Source organism: Lacerta agilis, chromosome 3 (genome assembly GCF_009819535.1).
Source record: "Lacerta agilis isolate rLacAgi1 chromosome 3, rLacAgi1.pri, whole genome shotgun sequence".
Classification (NCBI taxonomy): Eukaryota; Metazoa; Chordata; class Lepidosauria; order Squamata; family Lacertidae; genus Lacerta; species Lacerta agilis.
The window spans coordinates 1,029,508-1,046,961 of NC_046314.1; the positions used below are offsets into that span (position 1 = coordinate 1,029,508).

The window sequence follows — 17,454 nt, forward strand, 5'->3', positions numbered from 1 at the left end:
ATCCTATATATGTTTGCCTGGGAGTAAGCCCCATTAACCCCATTCCTGACCGTCATTGCTTGCCAGGAACTGCACGCTAATCTGTTCTCGGATAATGTGGTTTCTAGGTGTGGCAGGATTAACATTTTGTCGAGGAAACTGCTTCAGTCTCTGCTGTTTGAGTTATGTAAATGTGGAACAATCTACACCTGCACGACCCTCTCGGTCGCTTCCTCCAAGGCTTGCTGGGCTTGGCTGCCTTGATGTCTTTTCAGCAACTTTGCCGACAATAACAGGAAAGGGGTTTTCGAAAGGTTAATGAGCTGCAATGAGTAGGAAGCATCCTGCCATTGGACTTTCTAGGACTCCAGTGCTTAGCCAAGTATCCAGATTTCACTTGCCCCAAGAACCTGGTGGGCACTCTTTGTCCATCCCTGATGCTGTGCAACTTACGAGTGCAGTTTCAGGTTAGGCCGGGAGTCCCAGGGAGTCTCCAAGGGGCAGACGCTACCCATCCCACAAAGCTCTCTCAGAATGCAAGGAACTGGGTCTTTGTCTCAGTTCTGGAAAAGGGAAACTTGGGTGTCTTCCCTCCCACCTCCTGCCTCCCTCAGCATGGGTGTTGCTTGGGGGGTTGGGGTGGGGTAAGGGAGAACGACTGAGGGAGTAGATCCAATATCTGCAGGATGTTCGAGGGCTTGCTTGCTGACCCACTGATTCAATATTGTATTGTTTCCAAAACAATGCGCTTTAAAGCATAATAATAATAATGCACAGTAACTTGAGGTAGTGGCTACAATGGGGGCGGGGCCAGCTGTTCCCTTACTGCCCCTGCCTCCTAAGCCGCCTTCCTTTCTACCCAGCTACAGCTCAGTCCTAAGGCCAAGTGACATGATTTGGGGATTTTGCCAGCGGGGAGGGAGTATTCCAGTGCTATTCCCCCACCCCCAACCGCTGTTAGGATTGCTTCAAACATCAAAGAAATTCGAGGGCATGTGCTTGTAAAATAAATGTTAGGGACAGAGAATGTTGGTTTTTCTGTTTCTAATTATTCTAATCTTAAGTTCAGTTCACCTCATTTCTGCATCACTTTGTGCATTTCATGCACATTTCTTCCTAATACACAATTTTGTATTATATATAATATTTGAAAGTGATTTCCCCTGATAATCTGCATTTTTGTGTTTTGTTTCCAAAAATATGTACATCTTTATGTGGAGTTCCCACAATGTACCCATATTTTTGTACACCAAAAATGTACATATTCTTTCCCTCCCCCTTTAAAAACACTCCTGGCATTTGTTTAACAAATGCATGAAAGTTTCCTTTTTTATTTTTAACCTGAACTTGTGTAAAAATATTCCCCTGTAGTCCACTCTTGTGCATGAGTGGGGAACTTGTGGCCACTCAGACGCCAACAGCCCCCAACCCCCAATATCCCTGACCATTGGCCATGCTGGCCATTAAGAAGGGTGGGGGTACATACATTATAAATAACAAATGGCAATGGCACCTCAAAATGCCCTGTTTTTGAAACTTAACAGTACCATCCACCTGTCCATACCTACTCAGAAGCAAGCCCCATTTAACTCAGCAAGACTTACTCCCGGGTAAGTGTACACAGCAGAGGGAACTAACCTTCTGGCATGCCATGGGTGGGTGTGCCTTTGATTGTGAGACCCTTACACAGGCAAACGTCCGCTCCCCATAAATGATCCGTGCAAGTATGAGGTGAAGAAGGGAAGAGCTACGTTGGCAAAGAAAAAACGCTTTATAGGCGTCGTTTATGCATTCTAACACTACGACACCAGATGGTGCTGTGGAGTTCCATTTTTGCCAACCCAATTTCTCATACTGTACAAAGTTTGCAACGTGATTAACTGAAACGCTTCTTTGATGTGTCTAGATCCAGCCGGCCTCCTCCCCACTCATCCAATGCCAGATCTGATGAGGGACTTCTTTGCATCTTCACCTAAACCTCCCCTTTTCAAGCATTGAGTCTTTCTTTTTTCTTTTTGCTCCGGCTGCTGCCCCAAACCATGGAGTTTTGGGAAATCAGAAAAGTTTGCAGGGGTCTGTGTGTGTGTGGTGTGTGTGTGTGTGCATCAGGCACTGAGCATTCCCTCTACATCTGAAATTGCACTCCTAATCGTGTGTGTGTGTGTGTGTGTGTGTGTGTGTAAAAGCCCCAAGCTACAGCAACTCAGTCCATGTGCAGAGAAGTCCCCACTGTGCCCCAGGCGAAGGGCAGAACTACTGAGCTGCTGTTTCTGCCATGTCTGTGGAACCGGAGTGACCCACTGACGCCGGCTCTCCTGTTCCAGCACATTGAAGCAGGAAATACTGTACGTCAACGCCTGCTTTTTAACCTCTAAATCCTTATCACTGCAAAGTTGACACTTCAATACTTACCGTAATATTTTTTGCTGTTGCTGTTTAGATTAAGCTGCTTTATCTGTAAAGGTCAGTGCAGATTTACTCTCATTCTCACAGCTTCTCCCCTTGATTGTTGCTTTGTGTAGGGTTTTGTTTCTTACCAGTCATAATAAGCTGTATCATACCCTCCAACATTCCTCAGATGAAAATAGGGACATTTCTCACTCCCCCTCCCAACTGACCATCCTCAACCCCCTATTTTTGTGCCCCTTCCCACAAAGCATTTCCTGTCAGAGGAAGGGTGAGTGCCCCCATCCCGACAGGCCCCCCCACCACCCTGAGAAAAACCCATAATCCCAATTCTATTTTATTATTTGGTAGATTGACAAGAAGAAAAACACACACCAATAAGCAACTTTTAGAAAGGGACAAGATTAGATGTGGATGCACAAAGCATTTATTTTTAAATCAAGACTCCTTCTACTCCTCTCTGCCCCCCTTTCTTCCTGCCTAGGGGGGCCCTGCTCTCTGCCTGCCCCTCAGAGCCCCCTGCTTTGGGGGGGGGGGTCCTGCATTGGCCTCGCAGCTGCATGATAACCAGCTGCAAGCACCACAGAAAAGTGGGAAGCCAGGAAACAGCCAAGTGGCTCAGGACCATGACCCCAAGGGCTGCCTCTCCCCATATAAACCTCTGAGGCCCTTATTTGTCCAGAGGGTGGCAACACGAGAACAGGGCCTTTTCTGCAGTGGCTCCCTGCTTGTGGGGTGCTCTCCCCAGGAAGGTTCGCCTGGTGCCTTCCTTATATATGTTTAGGTGCCAGGCAAAAATGGGATTGTGTCTGCAAGAGAGTTCTGTGCAGGGAGTGCTCTCTCTCTCTTACCTCACTGCACAGCAGCTGAGGCACAGAATTCCTGCTTCGCACAATGTGGCAGGTAGTTATCCAGCACATTGAAAGCTGCGCAAGGGACCTTTGCAGGCCCTCCCAATCCGCAGGGCCTACAAAGCCCCTTTACGCCAAGCCCTGCCCTTACCTGACATTGTGTATGACATCAAGAGTGGGCTGGGTGTGTGTGGCCTCCCCAGAATGACCTCTGGGGCCAAATGGGGAGGTTCCCCATGGACTGGAGGTTTCTGACCTCTGGTTAACACCTAAAATAAAGATTTTTTAATAAAAAAATAACTTACTGAAATTTTGGGCATCATATTTGGATTTGTTTTCATTTCTTCCTTTGGTTGTTGTATAATTTTTAAATATTGCTCAACCCTTATTCTGGACTAGAATTAATTTGAACCATTTTTATGTATCTGTGATTGTCCTTATTGCTCAATTAAAATGCCTTACTTTTGTGAGAAATATATTGTGCTTTAATAGTACATGGGAATTATTTTAATCATAGGAAACTAATCTGTTGATATTTTGATACTGGAGTGAAACTATGGGCTATTATTATTCAACCAATTAATTAACCCCCAACGATTTCAGTGAAACTTACCCCAGCTAAGTGTGTGCAGGATTGCAGCCTAATAGTTTGTTCATAGGAAATACAATCCTGACCTACAATACAATCAATAATATTTACCATCCTTTTATCTCAGTTTCAGCAGAGCTGAATAGAATGAATATGGAAAAAATGTTTGCAGGAAAATCTGAACTGGAGCCAACAAATGTATTCCAGATCTAATCAGATCTTTCCTGTAAAATTCCCAAGAATATGTAATTTCAATGAAATCTAGTTTCCACATGCATTCCTGTTGTATCATTGACAACAAAATATGTGTGGTTTTTTTTCTTTCTCATGTTTTAATTTTGTTTAAATCTGCCCCCCCCCCCCAAAGAACCATTTTAAATGAAAGAGAGAACAATGATCACACAATTTCCACTAGTCCAGTTGTGGAACTTTTTTAAGAATGCAAGAAAGGGGGGGGGGGAAATACTGAAAGCAAAGGGAGCCCCGTGATTCCATCTCTGCTACTTACTGATGACACAACCACCTTCATCTCCATCCGATTTGGCAGTGAGGGCTGTCAAAAGGATGGCGCAGAAGTCAGCCCCACCACCCATGGGGAGAGGCCGGAGCTCTCCCCTCTCCTCAGAGGAAGTGGCCACCAGTTCTTTCTAACCCATGAAAGACACAGTCATTTTTATTTTGTTTTTATTGCTTGGTAGGTCATGTTTCCCAGCTAAGCATCCTAAGACATCTTGGGCTTTGAATACTTGGTGGGAGATACCTGAGATATAGGATTCCTTGGCTTGCAGGAAATGGTGGTGGCAGGAGACCAAGGCTTGACATGTTATCCCTGGCTAAATAGCTGCAGCAGCTGCACATGGAGGGAATTGGCTGGGTTGGGTTCCCCGTTATTTTAATTCTTGGCCTTGGGAAAGGGTCTGGAGGCGGGAAAGCTGCGGCAACCGCCCGACAACCCAGGTAGAATGAGGAATTGAAACTAAGATGGCGCCGGCAGTAAGTCTTCTGTGAGCCTCAACAGAGCGAGTAGGAGCTTTTTACAAAATAATAACAATACGGAAAGACACTCGGAAAAGATCAAAGCCTAGCCTGATAAAGAATCCGGGAGCTACCAGGAGGTATTTTAAATCTCCCCTTTCTCCTCTCCTGAGGATTTTTACCAGCTTTTTATCAGCCCTTTGTAATCCCGTGGAAGCCATTCAAACTTCCCAAGGCCACCCAGTGCTATTTGAGGCTAATTGCAACCTCTGAGCTGCTTTTGAACAAGGCCCCTAGCACACGGCTAGAGAAGATAACTCAAATGGTACTTACAAGACAGAATTATAAAGAACTGGGAATTCCTCTAGCACATGCACAAGCTGTTGTACCCCCTGCCCCAAAGAAAAAGCAGGCAAAAATCCCATATTATTTTAAACCAAAAGCAGAAGAAATAAAAAACACGGAGAGCCTGCACCCGCACGAATGGTCTGTCGACCGGGGGGGAGGGGGGTATGGAAGCAGAGGGAGGAGGAGGAGGAGGAGGAAAAGGAGTCGACTTGGCAACCGAGTTAAAGCAGGGCCAGGCAACTACAGAAAATACAGCCTTTAAGGCCCGATTGGAACAGGGGCCTCAACTGGGAAACCCAGAAACCAAGTCAAAAGAACCCACTCATCAATCTATGCTTAGAGGGAAGGGGGGGTCCCCTGCCCCGACTGAGGTGGAGGAGTGGGCTAAATGACACAAGAGCTCGACATCCAGACCTGGGCAGCTATTATTACATAATGACAGGGCTGTATAAAGATCTGTTGGAAGAACATCAAACTCGTTAACTAAAGAATTGGGGCCAATCAAAAACTTTCTCTCGGAACGTTTGGGCTTGCTCACCTCCCTGACTGAACTAATCAGGAGGGAAGAGGACTGCCACTTCCACACAGTAGCCAGCAACAAGCCAATTGGAAATAAAACCCAGCCCAACATCAAAGAAAGGAAAACAAGCAGAGCCAAACTAGTCCAGGGAAAAGTACGGGCCACTAGGAAACCTTCCTTAAAGGGAAAGAGTTCAATGCACAAGACAACCCAGGTAAGGAAGGCTGGGGGGGGGGGGCAGCTTCCTGGAAAGGGTTACGATACACACAGGTCCTGCTATGAACACAATGCATTTTAAAGAAATGGTTTGTTAGGCAAGAATTCACATAACAAGTCAATGATTTCCATTCATCCCTGTGGGGAAATTTCTAATGCATTCCTGCCCATGGAATTTTGACCCCAAAGGATAGAAACCCCACCCAGAAAACCCCAGAAACCCTGCAGAAGGCAAACAAGGAAGGAAAAAATATATTTGTCCAATCTCTTCCCCCACCCTCAGTTTCTGACAAAACAGCTGTCATGGATGAGTAAAACATAAAAAGCAAGGCTTGTTTAAGGCTGCTTGTTTTTTGTTTGTTTTTACAGCACACACACACACACACACACCTGACTTTTTGGATATGTGACTCTGTGGTGTGCAAGGTGAGGTGTGGGTGCTACTTCCTTGTGTTTGGAGAAGGGGGCTTTCCATATAGTAAGTGCTTGGCTAATGGGACCCGTGTGTTCAGTTCTGCTTCCTGCTTCCCTTTGCGTGCACTAAAGGACAGGGCTTTAACAGCAACCTTAGAAAAGAAAAGCTGTGTGTATTATTGTGCCTTCCCTGTTGCTGTGAGAGAAGTAAACTATGCCAACAATATATTAGTTCTTAATTTAAATATTTGCCGTGAGTAGAAGTCCTCCTTAGCTCTGCTTGGAGGCAAGGCCAGGCTGAAACTTTTTGTTTGCGTTTTCTCATCCATTTCATTAGTACAAAAAAACCCAAACAAACAAACATGACAAATGCATCTCTCAGAAGTAAAATGCCTGTGGAACATGTTCGCCTGCTTCCTCAGATAAAATAAACCAAAAGGCTTAGATCAGGTGAATGGCATCAGGAAATAACTTTGAAAATCCCACTGAACAGATAGTGAAATTCAACTTCCTCCCTTGCCCAGACCCTGCCTACGCAGCAACGCGCAGCTCACTTTCTTTAACTTGCTGCCTTGGGCATGACTTCCTTTCAGTAACCAGCCAAGCAAGAGCCCCGGACTGCGCAGGGAAAGAGATGTCCACAGATCCCGGATCTGCATAGCAGGGCTGCGTCCAGAGAAAGCTGACCAGGTAAAAAAGCAGGAATGTATCTTGTGTGGCTTGAAACCCAAGAGATAGCTGTAGCATCACTGCAGGAGGAAAGGCAAAAAGTCTGAACAGAGTATTTGCTCATTGGGAACCATTTCTCAATCCTCAGGTCATGGAATCTGAAATCTGCTACAAACGAACTTACCTAGGAATAAGTCTCACTGAACTTAATGGGACTTGTCTGGGCAGCCAAGCATAGAGTTGCTCTGAGAGTCTGGTTGATTGTTTGCTTAGAAGAGGAGCTGGATTAAGGAGGAGCAATAGTCTTGTCTTTCTCTGTGAATGAATCCAAAACCAACTTTGAAGACACAGCTAGTACAGTTTTTGGAGAAGAGGCACTGCTTTGAATGGTATGTTTTGGGGGGAAAGGGAAAAGGCCAACATTAATTCCATGAAAACACCAATCTACAGACCCAATTTTCATTTTCATATATAGTTAAAGTGTTGTGTATCATTTTAAAGAATATATATATATATATATATATATATATATATATATATATGGCAACAGATTTTCAAAATGGCAATTTACACATGAGTAAAACAATCAGAAGCATAACATGCAAGATAACTCAGAACTTCTCTAATTGTTTTCTAAAGTTCAGTTAAATACCACTCCAAGAAAACAGATAATAGGTTAATGACATTTTATCGTTTTGATAATATTTCTCATTTGGTGAACTGACAATAAATTCTATCCTAGGAGCAGAATCAGAAGACCTCCAGATAACAAAATTTATGTTGGGTGTGCCTGTTACATTGGTCACAAAAACATGTACCTCCTCTGCCAATGAATGAAAAGAAAAATCTACATGTTTTAATTTTATTTGAGATTCATAACCTTAAGCAAATATGATAAGACGTTAGCTGATTTTTTTTTACATGCACCATTTCTTGTGACCAACATGAGCAACTTGAGTAGCACAAATGTTCTATCCAGTGTGTTCAGCACATGCCAGAAATCAAGAGCGGTCATATAAACTGTGGCAGGGGGTGGCGGCAGCAGCAGCGGCAGCAGCAGCAAGCTCTGACATCCCTTCAAAGAGCCTAGGTGCCCTGCAATACTGCAGCAGCAAGGGAGAGCAAAGGGGCTTCTGGACTTCTTTGTGAGGATTATGCTGAACTTAATCAGCAAATGAAACTGGTGGAGGAGGAGAGGGGTTTCCGGTCACAGTCTTCCCCCCCAAATCAGATCTGCCTCCTGTGCTTCGAGCTTCACTTGGGCCCAGACTCTTATTTACGGAGGCCTCATCCACACTGACCTTTTGCCCCATGCTTCCTAGGCACAGCTACACACTTCCCCAGCCTGTGTTTGAGCGCTTCCCGCCAGGGGCGTAGGAAGGGGGGTGCGGGTGTGTGTGTGGTCCGCCCCGGGTGCCATCCTTGAGAGGGGGTGACAGAATGGCACACCGCAGGGAGTAGCACTTACTGCGGGGCCTGGCTTGCAGTGCTCCCAAGCCATATGTCTCTCCTGGGACTGCCCAAAACGGATCACCACAGCGCCCCCATGTGTGGATTGCCACAGCGCCCCCACGCGCAGATTGCCCCATCCCGTGGGTGGATCGCCCCGCCCCCGCCGCACCTGTTGCCAGAGCAGCTAGCTACGCCCCTGCTTCCTGCCCCGCCCTGTTTTCCCCAGGAAAACCCACTCTTTAATGCTGAATCAGAACAAACAGCAATTCAGGGTTTCTGTGGAATTGTTTTCAGTGGTAAAAAGCGGTATTTCGCAGGGACAGTGCTGTGGGGAAGTGACCAGATGCAGAGCTTTAAAGTGTGGACCTGTGCCTAGACACATGGCACAAAAGGACGTCTGGAAGAGCCCTGAGTGTTACCAGGGAGGAGCCACAAGTGTCCCACAAGCACCAATTAGTTCCCATATTGCAACCATTACAGTTAAGCACGTGCTGCAGCTCCATGCAACGGGTCAGTTAGGCTCAGAGGTGGATGCAGAGAGGAGCATGAACTGTTTGGTCTCACTGGTGCAGAGCCTCACAGGCGCCAAACTATGTTGTAGAATGGGAGGTGGGGCGCGTGTGCTGCATTTTGGTGTTGTCCAGGGCGCTGTTGAAATGTGAGAGTCCTTGCAAGGTCCACCACTGTCAGCCTCCTTTGCAGAGAGAAATGTGGGGCTCCCTCACCATCATAGGGCACTCCTGGTCTCCTCCACTGACTGGCTTCCTCCCCCCCCCCCCTTGCATCACACTCGTTTCTAGAGCCACTTCAGTCTGGTTTCCAGCCTGGTTTTGGCATCAAAACAGCACCGGTTGCTCCGATGGTTGGCTTGCACCAGACAAGAGGCAGTGCCCCTGTTAGTTCTTCTGGACCCCTTGGTGGCTTTCGATACCATTGACCATGGTCTTCTGCTCGACTGGCTCTCGGAGGCTGGTGGCAGTGAGTTGCAGGGGTGCTGTTTCTCCCTGGGCTGATGAGCTCCAGAAGGTGGCTCTGGGGTGCCTTGAGTTAATGCTATGGGATCCTGTCCCCCATATTGGAAGGCTTTAAAGGGAAGAAGGATTACAAACAGGAAGATTGTAAAATAAGAAAAGGAATTTGCCACAGAACAGCAGCAGCGGCATAATGAAGGAACAGTGTATATATAGGATTTTTTTTAAAAACAAACAAACATGCTAACTTTCTCTACAGCCTATTCTTCATAGCACTGACTCTTTAGAAGGGAAACTATGCTAATTTTATTTAAAAATAATAATAGAATATTTTATTTTGATTCCCTTGTAGGTTCTACAGCAACAAAACACGGGGAAAATGCTGCCTTGGAAGATAACAATGTTCTGTACCCTCATAGTTGTCAGCACAGCTTCCCAAAATATTAATTTTGGCTCATTCATCCATTCACCTGTGAGTAATGTTTACTGTGTGTAGCTGCACATGAGCACATGGCTGTTCTTTCAATGCAGAGGCACTCTGGAAAGCATGGCAGGGTTGGCCAGAGCTTTCCTCCTGTGGCTACACGGCTGAAGCCGCCACACCACAGGGGGGGGGGAAGGAGGGGAAGAGCCCCCGCGGAAACTGTATCAGGGCTTGAAGTGGCCGCCCCTTATTCACCACCTGTGGTTTTCTGACTCCTACTTCAGAGAGCTCTGGAAAGTCCCACATTTCTTCAGATGTTGCTTCTTTCTGAGCACACTGACTTTCGAGACTATCGGTTCACTAGGGATGAATGGGTTTAGCTCTTCTTGGAACCCCTCCCCCCAATTGTATTCCTCTTAGCCAATTTCCCTAATGTTGTGATGTTGTGGGTGCATCTCTTTCAGATTTACGGCAAAGGTAACGGAGGAGAGGAACAGAGAGAGTTGCACAGGCAGAAACGGCAGGGTACGTTAATACTTCTCAACAGCATGTTTTGCTTGAAGGTAGAATCTTCATTCTTAGATCAGCAAGCAGCTGAAGCCTTTACAAATTTCTCCAACAGGAACACCTCTGTAGCCAGTCTCTGTGAGGATAGTTAACACCACCCAATACCACAACATTTCCTCCTTTGGACATTTCCTTGATTTCATTTATCATCTCAGTATCTCCCTTAGCATTTTCATCAAGAGGATGATAGCATGTCCTCGTTAGTAAATTATTATCACCCAAACTGATTCTGTGATGGAGTCTGCCTTTGGGGGATTCCTGGCTTGCTGGACTCAATGTCCTCTCTGTCCTTCCTATAGTGCTTATATCCAGAGATAACGGTGTCCTACTGGTTGTCTCCATTTCCCATTATGTCCACTATGTCAATGTCATCCTCTAAAACCAAGCACTCCAGTTCACCCATCTTCTTCTAGCATTAGCATACGGTGTCTTTGGCACTTGTGTTTTGGCCAGAGGTGTTTTGGCCTCTCTAAATTGCTATCCTGTGCCTCTGCAGTCATTTTTATGGGGCTTTTATGGGATTTTTATGCCTCCCTCATTTGAATCATCATTTAAAAAATATTCATCCAAGGGCTGAAGGATCTTGGCTCATCCCACATGAGAGAGCGAGGGAATAAACACATTCAGGCTCAAAATCTTGGAAATTTGTTGGGACAAGGAGAAAGACAGCAGCCCCCTGGACAAAGAGCCACCTCCTCCTCTTCCTTGTTCCTGATCCTGAGGCTGTCTTATGTATAGAGAGATATAATCGATTTGTGAGAAGGAAAGAGGGAGTTTCTGATTAATTATAACATGCCTAACTTATCAAATTGTTTTCCAGATGTGACCTTAGGCATCTCACCTGTAGAATACACAATTGCTGTTGAGATAAGTCTTCCGGATTCCTCCCTCCTGGAGACCCTCAGAAGTTATTTAAAAAGCCTTAGCTTCCCAATCTCAGTAAATGCTTCTGATTCAGCTGTGAACATTTCAAGCATTGATGTTACCACAGGTGGGTTATAGGTCACTAGTTTCCATATTTTTTTTATTGGCTTTCTCTGGTTTTAGGTTTTTGTTTTGTTTTTAAGAAAAAGGGGGAATCCAATGAGAAGAGGCTAGATTGGAAAAATATCTGAATTAGACTAAATGTAGCTGGCATTTTGTGATATTTCCAGAGTAATTTACAGCTGTACTGTAGGGTTTTCTACATTGTAAAAAGAGATGACGAGCTCTGCTACTACAGTTTTAGCCATATCTCACCAATAATAGAGAAACTGTCCAACTGTCTGGTCAAATAATGTTGACAACCTTTGAAGAACTATTTGTGCAGTGTGAGTAAATTATAATTAGGAAGCAGCAGTTGCTCAGCCAAATCCCCCGTCTCACCTGCAGCCTTCTTATTTCATGCTTTTTTTTACCTCAGTGTGCAGCTCAGATGGCCCTAAGGGCACCACCCACTGCTCTTGTGAGTCTGGCTATGAATGGCCGGCCAGGGCATGCAGAGCTGCTCCAGCCTGTCCCAGTGCTGCGCCGGCAGCAGAGAGCTGCACCTGCCTTGCACAGCGGCCTCCTCAGGGAACCTACTGTCAACCGCAATCTGCAGGTAGGAGCAGGGGGTAATGGACAATGAGGGCAATCATACAGTAGCAGCTGCCGGGGGGGGGGGGGGAGTAGCATTTCACATTATGACATCTGATTTTGACGTCAGCAGAATTTGAAATTTGCTGGATTTTGACATTTCATTGAAAACACTTTTACCCCTTTCCCCAAGGAACTCAGGGCAGGGCCCTTTCATGAAATTTCATTTCAGCTTTAGAATTCAAACTTTAGAATCTACTCAGCTTCCCAGTGCTTTTTGTAACATTTGAGCCTCTGACTTGTCACCAATTTACCATGTGAATTATCTCTAAGATTGACTGCAATCCTATACTCGCTTACCAGGAGTAAGCCCTGAATTCAATGGAACTTGCACAGCAACCTCTCTGGTCTCTCTTGCCTGCACCATGTATTACGGAACTCCTTCCTAAGAGAGGTCTTTCTTCCGCAGGACTTGCCTCTCCTTTCCCCTGCCCTCCTTTATTCTTATTGCTGCACTCTCTGAAGCCTTCTACCAGGTTTTATTTCCAATCTTATTCCTGCAGCCAAGCTGCTCTTCCTCTACATGCAACGATCGCTCCCCACATCAAATGTGGGGCAACGTTTGTGTGGTCGCGCGCAGCCCCTTGAGCTCCTAAGCGACACCTAGTAGTTCGGACTGGCTGCGCCTTCCCCCAGGAGGAATACCTGGGGTCTCCGCCTACCCCAGCTAAGTGCCCAATCCCGCCTGGGGGGAGGCGTTGTCAGGGGATTGGCCAGGTAAGGGGAGGGACCACCCTGCCCACACAATAGAAGGCGTAGCTTACCTGTAAGTGGCAGTTGGGCTCCAGAGCTTCTATAATAATAATAATAATAATAATAATAATAATAATAATAATAATAATAATAATAATAATTTATTTATACCCCGCCCATCTGGCTGGGTCTCCCCGGCCACTCCACTCCCTCAATTAGCTCTTATTTTGCAGGTTAACCTCTTCTCCACAGGTACGCAGGCGCTGCTATGTCAAGGCCGCTGCTGAAGGGCCGGAAAGGAATTTCCCTGCATTGGCAGGTTTTGCCTTTCCTGTAGCAATTCGTCACAACTTTGGCAGTTGCAAGCCTTGGGCAGAATCCTTTAGTCATCTTCCTAAATGGGGGGGGGGTGTGGGGCAGTGACCCCACACCCCCATTTCGGTGGTGATACCAGGGTTCCCCGTTAAAGGGGTATTGGGGGGAGGCACTCACCATACACCGAAAGGTTGTCATTGCTCTCTCCCACCAGTGGCGGCAAACGGGGGGCGGGCTCTCTGCTTGAACATATGTTCTCCAGAGCCAGCCCAATCCCCACACATTCTGGATAACTCTGCAGTTTCCCAGATCCCCGGCTGGGGGCTGGGAAGGATACATGCCCAATGCCTGAGCCAAGGTCTCCCTACATCTGAATCTTAATAAAGTTGTGGCCAGTTTTAATCCCATAGCATGTTGTCTTGTGTCCTTATTCCGCTCGGGGGTCGCCTGGGGGTTGGGGGACTCCGCCTGCCCCCGCAATTACATGTGCTTCCAGTGCTGTGGCTTAGTCTAAGGTCTCTCTTCTTTACTGTTTGCAAAACAACGAGACATGAACAGATATTTAAGATTTGAGGACAGATTGAAAGAATTTTATGGTCACTTAAAAAAAAAAATTATTGCTGTGTAGTAAGCAGCAGTAGCAGCTACCACTAGTAATACTACTTTTCTGGTTCTTTTCTGCACTAGGTTTTCCGTTTATATACATTATAAAAATGTCTGTCCGGCTTAACAAAGACTTTGAAGATGATCTGAGAAATCTGTCCTCCAGCATGTTTAAACGGTACAAAAGTGATTTGGAGAAAGCGGTATGTTTGAGCTGGTTCTGCAAATCATTCCCATGTGGCAGAGATATATTGCATTTCTATTATTATTACATTTCTATACTGCCCTTCACCCAAAAATCACAGGGCAGTTTACAATATAAAAACCCCAAAATACATTATTGAAAACAAAATGAAGCCCCTTTGCTGCCACCGTTAAAATGGCTATAGATTGTTTAATTAGTCAAAGGCCTGGGAGAAGAGGAATGCTTTTGCCTGTTGCCTAGAAATATGTAACGATGGTGCCTGGCGAGCCTCCCTGGGGAGAGCATTCCACAAACGGGGAGCCACCACAGAAAAGGCCTGTTCTGGTCTTGCCACCCTCTGGGCATCTCACAGAGGAGCCACACAAAGAAGGGCCACAGACAATGACTGCAGGGTCTGGGTTGGTTCATATGACGAGATGCATGTGCGAGATTAGCAGCCAAACCTAACAAACACATATTCTTGCTAGTTAGCATAAGGTAAAGGTAAAGGACCCCTGACCATTAGGTCCAGTCACAGACAACTCTGGGGTTGCGGTGCTCATCTTGCTTTACTGGCCAAGGGAGTCGACGTTTGTCGGCAGACAGTTTTTCCGGGTCATGTGGCCAGCATGACTAAGCCGCTTCTGGCAAAACCAGAGCAGCGCATGGAAACACCGTTTACCTTCCCGCCGGAGTGGTACCTATTTATCTACTTGCACTTTGACGTGCTTTCGAACTCCTAGGTTGGCAGGAGCTGGGACCGAACAACGGGAGCTCACCCTGTCACGGGGATTCGAACCACCAACTTTCCGATCGGCAAGCCCCAGAGGCTCAGTGGTTTAGACCAGAGTGCCACCTGCATCCCTTGCTAGTTAGCATAAGAAGGGGCTAATACCACAGAGCTATATTGCTGATAGGCAGCTACTCAGACTACAGAAAATGTAATTGGCAGAGAGGGCTCTGTGTGATGTCATTTCCCCTCTTCTCCTGTTCCCTCCTCCTCCCTCCTTTCTCCTCAGCCAGCCATGAGGACAGACGTGTCCTGCACTTGCTCCAGTTCCAGGCACAAGCCTGAGACTGTTTTTACTGTAAATAAAAGTATTTCCCCTGCATAGTTTTTACTGATGCTGTAGCTGAAAACCAACGCAAGCCTATTGCGTAAATTAATCATATTTTGAGCTTGCTTTCCAGTTGCCCAATTAAATGTTAAGCAGTGCAAGAAAGGGGGGAAGCCAGCTTGACTTGTAGCTGGACTTAATTAGAAGAAGGCATCACTCACTGCCTATTCTGACAGGCCTCCATGTTGCTGCCGAGGAAGGGACTCTGTTCAGCCCATGCATGTGAGACCTGGAATTGCAATTCTTATATCTTCTCCCAGCTATTGAAACACCTCCTACAAGGTGATCCTTGAGGTGTGGCAGTCCTGAGGTTTTCATAGGTCAAAACTTCATGGGACATGTTATAGTGCAACATACCTGCTGAGATGATTCTAATAGCTATCTGCAGAAGATAGATTTAATATCTTCAAAAACTATCACAAGGGATCTTGACATGGGCTGCTTTGGAAGACTGCTCAAAACTGATTAGTGCAAAACACAGCTGCCATATTATTGAAATAAAACAGTCCAGTTTCCTATGAGGTTTTAATTCTCTCATAAAGATGTCATAATTTATATTGTGTGTTTTTTCCAGTTTACCAAGGGATACAAATCATTGCCAGGCTTCAGAAGTGTAAAAGTTACAGGATTCAGGTATAGAAACCTTTCACCTTCTTTCCCTTTGCACTCACATGGATTACTGGAGAAATTTTTAAAAAAATGCTTTGATCTTTGTACATCAGTCAAATTATTGAATACTAAGCATATACAAAATCATGAGAAAAAGGTAAATAGCCTGAAATCATTATACGTATAGAATAGAGTGGGTCAGCAGAAAACATGTAATAAAATATGGACCTTGTGCCTTCTAATGAGCAGGAGGAAATGTAATGCAAACATTCATAATTATAGATTAATATCTGTTGTCACCAGCTGCTTTTCCATATGTGGAAAGCGAAATCTGTTCCTGCTCTAAAGCAAATGGTCCTGGTGCAGTATCCTGTGTCAGGGAGGAAAGGACTGCTGAAGACCTCTCTCTCTCTCTCTCTCTCTCTCTCTCTGGCGTGAAGGCACGCTTCCTGCCCCCCCCCCCCCCGCGCAGAGACAGCTCTTCTGCTCTGAGCAGCCACTCTGCTTCCTGCTGGGCCAAAGGAGGGGGCTTTTCTTTTCAGCTTGAATATTTCGAAGGAGAATGAAGGCGTGTGTGGATGTGTATGCATTATAAACTCAAAGAGGTGGTCTTCCTTTTCCATTTAAACGTTTTAGAAAAGCGCTTCCTAGAAAGAAGTGCAGTTTTGGGATGGACTTCCTCAGAAGGTGGTGGACTCACTGGAGGTTTCAAAGGCATCTGTCACGGACGCTTTAGCTGAGATTTCTCAGTTGTAGGGACTTGGACTAGATGCCCTCAAGGTCCCCGTGAACTCGACAGTTCTGTGTGGCCATTCCAAGTGCTGCCCATCTGCAAAGAGTCCTACACCCTGAAAGTGACCACAGGGCTTTCTTAGAGGATTCCATCTGGACACCTTATTAATTTTAAAAAGTAGGAGCAGCACACACAAACACATGCCTAGTCCCACCACATGTTTCTTGACCTTTTGGGAGGAGGCACCTTCATTTTGCCTCCACCCCTCTAGCCAAAGTGTGAACACCTTTGCATGTACAGTGATGCTTAAACCTTTTGAAATTGGCCTTCTTAAAGTTCAGAGTGCATGTCCGACTACACTCACTGCTCTCTTGCCTATGTAACATGAAACCCAAGAGGACAGGATCACTTCCTCCCAAGTTTCCGAGTACTTCCACTTGGATCCTCCTATTGGTGAGGATCAGGTCCAAGATAGGTGATCCCCTTGTTGCTTCTTCCACCTTCTGAGAAATGAAATTTTCAGCAAGGCAATGGAGCAATTTGTTGCACCTTATGTTATTGGCAGAGTTTGAGTTCCAACAGCTATTTGGGTAGTTTTAGTCTCCCATGACTACTATATTTCTCCTTTTTTGAATGTTGGTAATCTGCTCTAGGAAGGCATCATCTAAGTCTTCAGTCTGGCTTGGCGGTCTATAGCAGACCCCCACAGTAAGGTCACTGTTGTTTTCCCACCCTTATCTTACAATTTATACCCATAGACTGATAATGAATCTGAAATAATCAGGTGCAATATCCTTTTTCATAGACCTGGAAGCATCATGGTTCAATATGAATTAACATCAGCAGTGAATATGCCACCTGAAAGTGCAAATACAGATGCAGCTGAAGCCTTAGATCGTTCCTACAAAATTGTACCCACATCATTTGAGAGGTCTTCAATGGAAGTGCATGGTAATGTCAAAAGCTTGCTTACTGAGATGTATAAATTATCATTTTAATGGCAGAAATGCCATTCTTCTCCCACAATGAATACACATATAAAACACACTCCATACCACCCCATTTTGATTACGGAGGGAGAAGCTGAGCCCCCTCGCACTTCTGTGGCTGTGTACATTCAAAGCAGATTCTTTCCCTCAAAGACTTTTGAACCCTGCGGTCTGCTAAAGAGTTGCTGCTAACTGCAGCTCCGTGAGGAGTA

General features: G+C 45.7%; 1 protein-coding gene across 1 annotated transcript in view; it reads left to right on the plus strand.

Moving 5' to 3' along the window:
* The first annotated feature begins 6,701 nt into the window (after positions 1-6,701).
* Positions 6,702-17,454, plus strand: part of ADGRF5 (adhesion G protein-coupled receptor F5) — a 32,866-nt gene continuing 22,113 nt past the window's right edge. The window contains exons 1-9 of the mRNA XM_033145578.1: positions 6,702-6,988; positions 7,116-7,356; positions 9,743-9,862; positions 10,279-10,339; positions 11,202-11,372; positions 11,784-11,963; positions 13,694-13,812; positions 15,486-15,544; positions 17,059-17,204. Coding sequence (XP_033001469.1) covers positions 9,770-9,862; positions 10,279-10,339; positions 11,202-11,372; positions 11,784-11,963; positions 13,694-13,812; positions 15,486-15,544; positions 17,059-17,204 — 829 coding nt within the window. The 5' untranslated portion in view covers positions 6,702-6,988; positions 7,116-7,356; positions 9,743-9,769. The remainder of the gene's footprint in view (positions 6,989-7,115; positions 7,357-9,742; positions 9,863-10,278; positions 10,340-11,201; positions 11,373-11,783; positions 11,964-13,693; positions 13,813-15,485; positions 15,545-17,058; positions 17,205-17,454) is intronic.